Source organism: Ammospiza caudacuta, chromosome 1 (genome assembly GCF_027887145.1).
Source record: "Ammospiza caudacuta isolate bAmmCau1 chromosome 1, bAmmCau1.pri, whole genome shotgun sequence".
NCBI lineage: Eukaryota > Metazoa > Chordata > Aves > Passeriformes > Passerellidae > Ammospiza > Ammospiza caudacuta.
The window spans coordinates 147898305-147911834 of NC_080593.1; the positions used below are offsets into that span (position 1 = coordinate 147898305).

The 13530-nt window shown below is 37.3% G+C and overlaps 1 protein-coding gene across 1 annotated transcript in view; it reads right to left on the reverse strand.

Moving 5' to 3' along the window:
- Positions 1-13530, reverse strand: part of ZFAT (zinc finger and AT-hook domain containing) — an 86151-nt gene that overhangs the window by 49075 nt on the left and 23546 nt on the right. The window contains 2 exon segments of the mRNA XM_058808897.1: positions 3085-3258; positions 12473-12733. Of these exon segments, the coding sequence (XP_058664880.1) occupies positions 3085-3258; positions 12473-12733 (435 nt within the window).

The window sequence follows — 13530 nt, forward strand, 5'->3', positions numbered from 1 at the left end:
AAACCAATAAACAAAACAATAATCTACCACTGACCATCTTCATAGGAACTTAAAACTAATCTAGTAACAAGCTGTCTTTAAAATATTACAGAATTTACATAAAACAGTAATTTAAATGTTCACATCTCTCCTGAATCAAACTAACTGAGCAAGAATAATAAATTGGTTTTTGACACCTTGATAATTTACAGAATTTAAACATGGGAAACAAAAGACATTAAAACCCCAGAAGATGGAATATTTGGACAAATTTATTCACTTGTTCTTAAAAACAGACTAAAAAAATGTCTGCCATTCAAAACAATTTTCAGAAGTGCATATAATTGTAGTTATTCCCTCTCTTAATTGTGACGCTTACAAAAAACTGTCCCGTGTTTGATCTGATGCCTTGGTGTGCTCAGGAACTCAGCACTCCTTCTCCTGAAGGTCTCCACATCCCTCCAGTTATAAAATCATGGGGAGGTTTGGGTAGGAAGGGACCTCAAAGGTCACCAAATTCCAACCTGCCTGCTGTGAGCAGAGACACCTTCCACTAGACCAGACTGCTCAATGCCCCATTCATGGCCTTGAACACTTCCAGGGCTGGGGCAGCCACAAATTCTCTGAGCAAACTTTTCCAGGCCTCACCAACCTCACAGTGAAGAAATTCTTCCTACAACCTAATCTAAAACTGCCCTTTTTCAGTTTGAAGCTGTTTCCCCTTATCCTATCCCTCCATGTCCAGGGGCAAGACCCTGTGCTTGGCCTTGCCCTGCAGGAGCTTTGCCCATGCTCAGCTCTCCAGCCTATCAAGGAACTTCAAGGCCTGCACTAAAAAAAGAAACTACAACTTTTATTCAAATTGTATTTACTCTGTGAGTTAATGCCAGCTCTCAGATTTCTACAGCTGTAAATCTATTACCTTTCAGATGCCTCCTAAGAAAACATTACAGAAGAGGAACACCAGGGAAAATCAAAGTTGCCCAAATGTCCTCTCTGGGAAGTAAAAAACTGACTGATCCTCTTTGTTCAAAGGGATTTTGAAAACATCCATTTAGTCATAATCTAAATGATACAAAGCATTGTCCCAAACCTCATTAGTGCTTAGCAAAGTTACAGCAAAGTGTCAATGCAATAGTTCTAAAATAATCATTTATTTAGGAGGAGAAAAATACAGTCTAAGTAGTTTCTTAGTACTGGGGATAAAATACAGCTAATTTTTAAGGGCTTCTCTATTTTTCTATTTGTCAGAATAGAATTTTACTGTAATGAACAGAATTTTACTGTAGTGGACACAAAAAGGGATATTTCCATGAACCCTCAAAACTAGGTAACAGATGGGTACAGATTGTTAATGCTTGCAGAGAAAGGATTAAGTTTAGATAGTGTTTAAGGAACTTCAAACTTTATTTTCAACTTAATTTCACAGATGGTCTAGTACAAAGGAAGTAGAAGAGAAGGGAGAACTATTTGTATTTTTTAATAGCAGTCTACAGCAGTAACTTATCTCTTCAGCACAAGATAAATCTCCAGAAAAATTACTATGAAAAAGAATGTGAAAGACCTTTATTAAAATCTCCAGACATTTAAGTATTACTGAGCAAGGGGAACTGTCTAAGAATTGCTGGTGACATTAAGATATAGTTAGATTGTGAAAATTAATGGGAAAAAAATAGAAGGAAAATCAATGAAAAATAAATTATATTATATTTGCATTAAATATTTTTCTATTGAATCTTTAATCACTTATACAGTTTCTTCTAGAATTTCCAAATTCTGAAAAGTTGGGTGGCAATTTATAACTTTTTGAAGAGTACTGACTTTTTTACTACACATAATTTAGCTGGGAACTTGAATGTAACAAGATTATTAATTATCAGTCAAAGAGATGAGAGGATCTTAAAAAACTGCTGCAGCTTCATACTTGACCCTAAATCCCTTTGGTTCATTAAAGCCTTCTAAATATTTGACATACTATGCCCAAGTTCCTCCAAAGTTTAAGTTATTTTACTATTTTGAGTATCTCAAAAAGCATATGTGCAAGAAAGCCCAAAATTTTGGTTTTACAAAGAAAAATTTTACTAGGTAGTAATTAAGGCAACAACATCCACTAGATTTACATTCTTATCCTGCATCACATGCTTCATACATTTGTTTCATTATCTATATTTACTATTATTTAATTTGCCTTTTTAGGGCAGTTTTGTGAGGAAATGGATCTTTGATTGCATTATCCACCATGTCTTTCCTTGCCCTCTTGGAAATTCTTGTAGTCCTTGCCAGAAATGTAAACGTCTAAGATAAAAATTCTTACAAAGTGCATAAAATTTAGCACCAGGAGAGGGGAATCTCCACTTATGGCTCTTTCCAAAATTCCTGAGGAAGGGAGGTTTGTCTCTATCCATAAATTAACACCTGAAGGTGTTAATTTACTTACACCTCCATGAGTCCCTGAACCAGCATATCACAGATATCAGTATCAAAAGATATTAAAAACACAGAGAATCCTGCTAGCTTCCAGCCCACCACAACAAAATGAAGACCTTAAAGTTGTTCTGATAGTTATAAGCAAAACAAATGCTCAGAAAGGTTAGAAACAATGAAAAGGAGAAAATAAAGCTACAAAGCTGAAAATAATGCACAGAATTATAAAAAAGGGATTCTGACAGTCAGAATGGTTAATGGCTTATAACAAGGTAATGGTTTATATAAACACTCAAATGCAAATCTAAGTTTAAATTGTTTGAATCCTCTAATCATAACGTAGAATTTGATTTTCAAATATATATGCACTTTTCTGTTCTCTGGTCAGTGTTTTAGCATTTTCTTCTTTAAAACTATTCACAGACTAAACATAGCTGATGTTAATGCAGTAACTGAGGTTAACTACAGCCAGGTCCAGCATTTCTTGTACCTATGTAGAAATGTGACTGAAGTTCTACAATTACATAGCTGCCACATGTGGACACTCTATCAAGATAATCAAATAATGCTAAATATTTTTCATACACTAAATATTCTAAGTAATTTTGTCTTAGACCAGTGAATGTTTCATACAGTGTCAGCATAACTTAAAAAAATTATATAATTGGTGATTTTGATTACCTGGAATAGTTTCATGGGCTGTCAAAACCACACTTATAATAGGATTTTTAGCTCCTGAAACCTGCTCAGTCTCCTTAGTTGATGCTGTTTTCTCTGTTTTCTGAGCTCTGGGCCTCTTGGGAGTTTTTTCTCGCTCATCTTCCTTCCTGTCAAGGTCAACGTCAGAATCATTACCTAAAGAGCAAACACCAAAAAGAAGGTAACTATGTACAAAAGCAATGCAGGTAACAGTTCCTAACACTGAAAGAACAAATGGGGAGAAAATTCATGCTACAGTAGAAAGAAAGATGTTATCAAAACATGATGTGCTGCATGATCCCTTAGGGGAAGTTTTTCCCCTCTATTTTATAAAACTAGTATGAGACTTATACAAACAAAGAAAATAAAGGAGAAAAAAATCAAAATTTAAAAAATGAACTCTCAGAAACATGTGTGTCTAAATTCATTCACATTATTGTGAATGCTACAAACTTTGTCGAAGTTCTCATGATTTTGCAATTAATAAACAATTTATTTTTCCCTTTTCCATATTTAATTGTTCTGAAAATTTTAGGATTATTTTTTCCAGTACAGGCTTCATTATCCATCTTATTTAAGGGTAAGTCTTTTGACAATCTCTTCGGATTAGATCTTCTTCCACTTCTGGTATTGTAAGTCAACAACCAGAAACATAATTTTCTTTTTTAGTGTGGATTCAAAAATAATTAGAGTTCAAAATAGTTCTTTGGTTCAACCTAACCCTGACATGTAACTCCACATTTTGAAGGCCTGCACTTCCAAATCATTCCCTGTTGCTGTTCAGAATGCCTTCAACCTCTTAAATAGGATAAGTTTTCAACCTGTTAACTAGAAAGCCACACAACAGCTGTATACAAAACACTCTTCTGAGATACCAATGAATAGCCAGTAATCAGCTGATTTCTTTTTTAAAACAAATGGGGAATTCATTTACTAAAATTCTAAATAATAAAAGTAAAAAAAAAACCAACCAGAAAACAAGTGTCTCTATAGATAAATAATTAGTAGTATAGATAAAGAACCAGAGAACTCTTAAGTTTATACAAATAAAATTTCTTAGATGAAATGGTAGAAGATGCAAACAAGAAAAAACAGTCAGCAAATCAAGGCATTATGCAAATGTTCCAGAGGCCATGAACAAGGAAAGAAGAAACTAATGGAAGAGAATTATAAATAAACCCAGTGAATTTTTCTTTTTTTCCTCTCTCAATCTACATCAGTTGATTCAATCTCCAGAGTGAATAATTCCATGTATATATAAAATATGCTGTAGTTGCCATAATGAGATAGGAAAACAAAATATAAATAAAAAACCAGCAAGAGCAAAGCTGCAGTGTGTCCAGACTTGTCATGCAAACAGCAGAAGGAGTGAAAACATATACAACATGGAAGCAGCTGTTCTAATTCCAGAAATATTTTGTAAATACTCAGCTGAGATTGAAACAAAGACTGTCTCTGTGGCCTGAATCTAATGGAACAAAGGTTTGAAGTGTCCTGGCTGTTCCTTACAAAAATGAAGGGCACAAGCAGAAGCTAAAGCAGCATGGGTAAGGCTGATCACATAACCTGCATAAACCAAAATTTCTTTACTAGACACAGAACCAGAAAGAAACAAGGCGTGCAGGAAAAAGTTTAGCTTTCTCAGGCAATCCTGAGACAGAAATCTGTATGCTGACAACTGGCAGTAAACTGTAAGCCTGGAATTCATATTTAGAGTCTCCAGAATGAGAAACAATGAAAAACCAAACTGAATTCAAACACAGCCAGCCATGATTCTGCCCAGCTTCCAGCTCCTCTGCATAGAGAGCCCCCAGCTTTTCAACACCTACTAATGGTTTTTCCAATTGCATTACAAAAATTCCTTGATCTACGCCTCTTCTCAACTAGGTTCTTCTCTGTGGACTTCTATGATTTTGAAAAATATTGCTGCTTTATAGGTATAAAGAATTTCATAATGTCCCCATTTAACTCCTTAATATAGTTGTAAATTATTCATTTATACTAAAAGCAGTTCTAACACTGATATTTTTCTGCAATACTTGAAAGGGATATTTGAAGATAAAGAAAAATCCCCTTCAAACAGAACCCACTTGTGCAGTGGTTTCTTTTGGTGTGCTGAGCAGGGGTGTAAGGAAACAGTCAGACTCTATCTTAAAGTTCTTTTCCAATCTTAGTGATTCTATAAAACAAACATATATTTTCACATTTTGCCCATTAAACAGCCTCTGTTAGTTTATTAGCAAGAATAAAATGAATTATCACAAATTTCTCAGCAGGACCAGGCTACCAACACAAGAAAGTCTTCTCATAAACAATCTGAATACACAGAATCACAGAATAAACTGAGTTGGAAGGGACTCACAAGGATCATGGAGTCCAACTCCTGGCCCTGCCCAGGACTGTCCCCAAGAGCCACACCATGTGCCTGAGAATGTAATCTGCTTATTGAATTGTTTCCCTGAGGGTACTTCACATACTGGCTTAATTAATGAACTAATTACTCTGCTTTTGTTCAGTGGGCAGTAAGCAAAACTGAAAAGCATTAGAACAAAGCCCCAAAAGATTTTATATACCTATGGACATAAACATGCTTTAGCTAAAAGAAATCCAGAACCATATATTGGAATAAAAGCTCTGATGAGGGGAATGGAATTTTGTCCACGTTGCTAGGATCATGTAGTTCCTAGCAGATATATGAATGGAATCCAAGCATCTTACTCCTAAACTCTCCTTTTTAACCATTAGAAGGATTCTAACCATCAATCAGTTAATTGATGAAGTAAAGTGGCTGAAGACAAATAACAAAACCATTTATTACCTTTTCATCTTAATATGAAACTCTATTAACTTATGAGTATTGGAATTCTACTAAAAAAAGGAGAACCACAGATTTGAGTTTGTTTGTGATCCATGTTAGTGAACAACTATGACCACAGTAGCCAACAAATGCTTCACATTGTTCTTTCCTGACTTGCCTCTGTCAGGCAGATCAGTTTGGCAGTTCTTCCAGTCCAACCAAGGGTCAAGGTGAAGACATGCATTACAACAAACATTGCTGACTGTCTCCCTAATTTCAAAACAGATCACAAATACTATTTGAAAAGACTTAAAAACAGCATACAGCATTTCAATATAAAAATACTTCTTTGTTAAAATGGAGCTGTTTCATACATGTAGAATATTTGTGCATGTAGGCTAAGCACTAAAAATTATGGCCATACAAAAAAAAATTTCCTACAAAACCCAAAGCTGGTAAGTACTTCAAACAAAAAACTGAATCTCAACTGCCTATATGACAAAAAATATCTCAACTTTCTCAGTATGAGCTGAAAACACCCATCCCCTAACAGGAGGATTACATTCAGTATGAGCAAAGGTGTGAGGCAGCTACTGAGTGCTGTGCAATCTCAGCTAACACAAAAAAAACCCACACATAGATTGGTGAGAAACAGCAATGAGAAAACTCCACTGATTTCCTGACCACACATCTGCTACTAGTGCTGAGGATGTGTAAGAACATTCTCATCCTCACGTGATACCTAAAATTAAAAAAAAAAAAAATCCTCTTTCTACAGTGATCTAATTGATGCCTGATACCTAAACATTAAAATTTATTCACTAATTTGATGCCTGTTGATGGTAGTAGCCCCATTCCACTGTATCTGAGAGAAACAGACTTCCAGAAACATCTTCCAGAAACAATTTGTTGATAAGGAGCTGGGGTGTACATATCTACAACACATTTTGCTACAAACAGAACGATTTGGTGGTCTGTGTGTAACCTGAGACTTAAAAATCCTTCAAACCAACACTCCCTATCAAATCACCAAATGAACAAACACCTTAACTCTCATGACAGCTGCTTTGTTTCTGAACTCTGTACACCAAAAAAACCCTGAAGTGGAAGGTGTGTTTTAGGAAAGGACTGAAAGGGACACAAAAGTATGTTTTAATGAAAAAGAGCTTCAACTTTGACCACAGGGCTCAAACAGCCTTTCTACAGAATGTGGCCATCTCATCAGTATTTACCTGCCTTCCTGGAAAAAAAATTCCTTCCCTGTTAGGATCATAGATTAGAGTGTCAAATAAATGCTTTGTCCATGTCAACTAGGAGAGTTCTTCTGTATAATAACTACCATGGGTTATAAAGGAATATTTAAAGGAACATAGAAAGGATGATTTTAAGATGATTTATGAGAAAATGGAGTATATGCCACTTGAATAGCTGAGTTTCTCCAGGCAGTAAAAGCCTTTGCTTGTTCCTGAACAGGTTTGTTTAGACCAGCTGTCTCACTCTGCACCTCCCATTGTCAGCTGGCACCTGGATCCAAGACAGACAGATGGACAGAGCGCCCTCCCCAGCACCAGGCGTTTCAATGCCGCTCGTGTTTGTGCAAGGAACACAAAACTGAGCAGCCTCAAACCCAATCCAGGAATGGTCAGGGCTGTGATCAGCAGAGCTCCTGCCAGCTCTGAATTAATCAGGGCTTCCAGAGTCCCACTGAACTGCATCCTTCACCTGTCCCAGGATTCTGCTGGAGTTATTAACTGAAGGGATTGCTCTCAGCATTTGTAATTGGATGTAAGACATTTCACAGGCACAGCTACACAGCCTTAACTGGCATGTTTTTAAACTACTCTTCATTCAAATTACTATTTTTTAGTCTCTAAGAAGTGATATTTTATAGCAGCAGGACAGCAGCTTGGAAAAAAACAAAAGTGAACTGACCATTTGAAATTAACACAGGCAATTGTTTCTCCCGCAGACAATGACATTCTACTTGCAGGAAGAATTAATTTTAATTAGAATCCAGCTGATGGCAAAACCATTTTAACTAAGGCCAAACGTGACATCTTTAAGATATATGTAGGCTCCCACTAAAGGAGGATTAAATGGCTCACTCCAGAGAAGGAACTGTAATCTGTCTTCCACCCAAATGCCATTCCTCAGCCATTAAATGTTCTCACTTGTATTTTGCAGCCAGACCCAAACCATTAGCCAGAACTGTTAATTTTGTTTAACCAAAAAGAAACAGAAATAACTGTACACACAATTTGGCTTGCAAACCAGCAACCTGCTTAGGCAAATAAGCACTCTGTGAAAAAATATATTTACTAAGCGTGTACATGAAGAAATTGGAAATACAGTGTACAGTTTTAATCCTGTGCTGCATTGGCTTTGTGTGGCCATGTTTTGGTAGCAGAGGGGATACAGTTTGGCTTCTCTGATGGAGGTTTGGGTTTATTCCTCATTACCCTGCTCTGATTTAATAAGTTAATTTGCCCAGGCTGTGTCTGTTTTTCCTGTGATATAACTGGTGAGTGATCTCTCCTCACAAGCCTTTTGTTGTATTTTCTCTTTCCAGTCCAGCTGAGGAGCTGCTTCCTGGGCACCCTGGAGTCCAGGCAGGCTCAACCCTCCAGATTTGAAAAAAAGGACACATTTTTTTTGTTTGTTTTGTTTGTTTTAGTGACTGGGCCCACAAGGTGAAGGCAATCGTTATGCTTTAAAGGATCAAATGAGAGGCACAGAAAATGTCAGTAACCAACAGGGCCTGGTGACTCTGGAAAGAGCAGGAGAACCATCAGTGAGTCACTGATCTCAGAGATCAGTGCAGGTCACTCATTACAAAAGCAAGGAACAGCAGAGGCCCTCTGCATCTACCAGCTATTCCTCTGACCAATACATGTGCAGTTTCAGTGAAGTTTCAAGCCTAGCTCCAACTAGAGTTTTCTAGTGATTTATTTCCTTTAAATGCTGGTGATGTTAGGGATTTCAGCACTTTTCTTGTCGACCTATAAAAGACAGCAGAACATTTTATTACTTGGAGACCTCTATGAATATTTGAGATCCAGCTCAAAACATATGTTAGATTTCTTTGAATAGAGAATATCACACAGAATAACTATATATTTTCAATATTTTCATGCTTAGCATATTTTAGCAATAGCCAAAACATTATTTTGGTCAAAAATATATACCACTGCATTATATGAGCTGCTATGGAGAAATTAACTCCATTGCAGCCACAGTGCAAAGTGAAAACATCTGGCTATTAACCAGATGTCACAGAGTGCTAAGCAAGAAATTAAAAACGTGAGGCAGTGGTATAAACTTTAAAACTACAGAAATATCTCAGAAGCATTAAAAAAACAGATAAGTAATTTCAAGTTGGAAAATACATGGATAAAAGTTAAAAAAAACCAAAAACCTGTACGTACTAGGTAAAATGTCAAAGACTAAGGGAGAAGAACTAAAGCTAAAGCTGTTTGTGAATTTTAGCCATCTATTTTGAACTGTCTCTGACATGCAGAAGCAGGTATTATATTTCTGGAAGATTAAAAGACCTTCAATAAAATCTTCCATCCAGCTCTAAGAACATGGGTGACAGTGCATTGAAGAAAAAAAAAAAAATACTGATAAAATGATGGGTTTTAAATTGACTCTTAGAGTACAAGAAAGATCTGTCTGTATTTCTAAATATTTACCTGAAAACCTAAGTTTAATAGTAAGCAGGAGTCCAAAAAATCAACCAGAATATAAAAGAAACATTAGGAAAAGAACAGAAGAGCAAAAAAACACCTCATGCCCTGGTATAAAGCAGGAGGGCTCTGCAGAGGGATCTGGACAGGCTGGATCAATGGACTGAGGCCAGTTGTGTGAGGTTCCATAAGGCAAAGTGCCAGGTCCTGCCCTTGGGTCACAACTGCTCCATGCTGTGCTCCAGGCTGGGGGCAGAGGGGCTGGAAAAATGCCTGGCAGAAAAGGACCTGGAGCTGTGGGTCAGCAGTGGCTGAACATGAGCCAGAATGCGCCCAGGTGGGCAGGAAGGCAAATGGCACCTTGACACATTATTAAAGTTAATGTGGCCAGCAGGAGCGGGGCAGGGACTGTCCCCCTGTACTCAGCACTGCTGAGGTCACACCTCAAGCCCTGTGCTCAGGTTTGGGCCTTTCACTACAAGAAGGACATTGAGGGGCTGGAGAGGGTGCAGAGAACAGCAGTGCTGGGGAAGGGTCTGCAGCACAAGTGTGAGGAGCAGCTGAGGGAGCTGGGGGTGCCCAGCCTGGAGCAGAGGATCCAAAAGACCCTTTTCACTCTCTGCAACTGCCCGACAGGAGGCTGCAGCCAGGTGGGGGTTGGCCTCTTCTCCCAGGTAACAAGAGACAGGGTGAGAGGAAATGGCTTCAAGTTGTGCCAGAGGAGGCTTAGATTGGATATTAGGAAAATTTCTTCATTGAAAAGGTGATCAACCACCAGAACAGGCTGTGCAGGAAAGCAGTGGACTCAGCCTTCCAGGAAGTGTTCACAAGGTCTGAGTATGTGACACTTGGGGACATGGTTTAGTGCTGAACATGGTCATGCTGAGTTAATAGTTGGACTCCATGACCTTGGATGTCTTTTCCAAACTTAGTGATTCTGTGATTATGCAAAAAGTTATGGGGAATATTACAGAGACTATTATAGAGAATCCTAGGCAGAGAACACGCTGTTCTTGCCCATTCCACAGTGTTTTGTGCTACTGACTGCATTCACACACCTTATCTCAGAGAAAAATAATAATGCACATGCTACCTTCATCTATACATTCAGAAACTGAAAAGTTGTCTCAACCAGTTCATATAGTAAAGCCAGAAGTGAAAAGTTTTCGTCTGATGGGACAGTAATCAGTAGACAGCTGAGGACTGAATTTCACAAATATATTCCAAAGAATTATGTTTTCAGGATAAAACCAGCCCCAACACCTTCACAGTTTGCAGTGAAGATAGAAAGCTTCCAAAAATTGGAACCGCTTGTTTTGGTGACCCCAAGTGATTTGTTGCTTGACTGTTTGACTTTGCTTGACCATTTTGCTTTTACCAGAGAATAAAAAAAATGTTTCATCTGCCCAAAACTGAGGCTATTAATGAAGAAGGAAAAGGATGAGCTATTTAGTTTAGAAAATTTGCAGTGTATTTTGTAGAGAAACCAATGAAGATAAGATTTAGGAGCTCTAATGAGCTAATAGGTCAAGAACAGGTAATTTGAGTTCATACTTTGACCTGAGAGTTTATTTTAAAAGGACATCAGAAAATGTGACATTTCTAAAATAATTCAAATATTAACACTGGACCTAGCACATACAAACAGCAAAGGGCTTGGACACTTGGGATGTCAGAGGTGAGACAGCTGGAGTAATTGTCATTTTGTGTAGTTGAAAAATTGTACCACTGATGATACTAAAATATAACCAGGTACTTTATCAAAGCAAGAGTTTCTCTGCTCTATCAATGTATTTTGAGCTTGTTTTAATAAAGCTTTGCCACAGAAGTTAAATATATGTGAAAGTAAAATAGTCATACTAGTTGAGTATGATCACAACAGACTAGAAAGAGTAACAGAAAACTGAAAAAAATATCAGTGGCAAATTTTGTCTACAAGCAGAATCCACAGCATCATACAGAGCATCTGTAACAAAAGCAAAACCTGAGTTTTACCATTAAAACAAAACTCATATAAAGTTAAGGTAATTTAGACTAAGTAATTGCTTTGTATGCATGTGACATTGACCTGAGGGAAAAGTTAAACAGGCAGGTAGAGGAGATATTACTGTGCATCTCTTCAACTACTCTATTCTGAATGAATATTCACTGTTGTCTTTTTAAACAGATTGGGGTGCAATGCCCCAGGCCAATGAGTGTTTAAGAAACCATTTGGACAATGCCCTTGGCAGCAGCTTTAGCTGCTGGTCAGCTCTGAACTGCTGGACAAGATGGTCATTGTAGGTTCCTCACAACTGAAAATAACTTGTTATTCTGCTCTGTTCTATACTAAAAATTTGAGAGGTTGAATATATCCAAATCAATCTTAAAGCTAGATTTAAACAGTGGACTCTCCTATGCCAAAGACAATCATTCACATAAAGCTTTGTTTGAGTTTGACAAACTGTATATTTTTTATAGAGTGAAAGAAGCCATCCAGAAAAGCAAACTCTATAAAAGAAGAGAACAGAACTCAGGTTTCCAAAGACACAGGACAGAAACACCTGTACAGGTTCATCCTTCCCCACCTATGTGTGATACTCACCTGCAGGGCCTATACCACTTCTCACTGAGAAACTACACTCCACTTTGTGAGAAACAGAACAGTTGCTATGAAAAACAAGCATTTCAGGGAGCTGTAAGACAGTCATTACTGTAATAAACATTTTGACCACTTTGAAAGAAGTTTAAACACCTTGTCTAAGTTCAGTTTTGCTTTTTTGCGTTAAAAGCAACAGACAACTCCACTCCATTTAAAGCCAGCACTGGGGATTCCAAGCCAGGTCTCATGGTGGGAACACACGGTCCCACAACCTGCTTCAGATATTTTTGCTGGATGTTTTCTTACCTCCATCTCCTTCTTCTTCTCCTTCATTGAGAACAATAATGCAGATGTGTTTCGTGAGCTGCCGTGTGTTGGAGAATTTGCGATTGCATTTCCTGCACTCCAGGCTGCCTGGTGAGACTTCAGGGGGTTCTGGGCCTTCCTCTGTCCCAGCTGGAGTCTCTTTGCTTGGAACTGGGTTATTTTCTGCCACATCTTCATCCACACAAAACTTCTTAGTGGACCCTTTTGGTCTGCCCCTTTTCCTCTTCACTACGAGAAACTCTAGAAAATAAAATTAAAGTTTAAAGTAAACTATAATTAAATTCCATGGCTAATTAGCTAACAGCCATCTGATCTTTGAAAAATAGGTGCCTTGAATGAAATTTGAGGGGAGTTATCCCAAAAGCTTTAAAAAAGATTAGCATCACACAAACTTATTTCCAGCAGTGGTATTTGCTGGAATTTGTGGTAGCTGCAAAGCAATAACATTTGTGTTATTGAGATCAGCAGATGTCAAAGTGCCACAGTTTTACTTAATTACACTGCAAGCACTCTCTCAGCACATGCATACTACAAAATTGCTCTACTGTGTTTCAACACTACAGAAGCCTTTTAATTTAAGTCATTTTCAAATAAATTACCCAGGTATTGAGATGCAATCAGAGAAAAACAATGTATGTTTAAGAACCAAAATCTCACTGACTTTTTAATATAGTGAACAATTACTCCCTAATATTTTCTGTGGTTCTTGGTTGTCAGCACTTTCTAGTCAAAAGCTGGCCTAAAAAATTGTTGGCAACAAATAAACTCCAGAAGTCATGCAAAAAAATGTTTTCTGAATTACAATTGGAAGTCATCCACAATAAATACAATATAATTTTACATTTCCATATTTCTGTAGAGGAAATATTGATGAAATCCATGATATGCAGTGCATAGAAATACATGACAACTTAAATTGTATTTCCTGCTTAAGATTTCTCTCATCACTGCTGTTCTGATAAATTGAGATTGACAATGTAGAAGTCTGAAAAACCACAAAAAGAGGGAATATTAAAAAAAAGCAAAACTACAAAAAT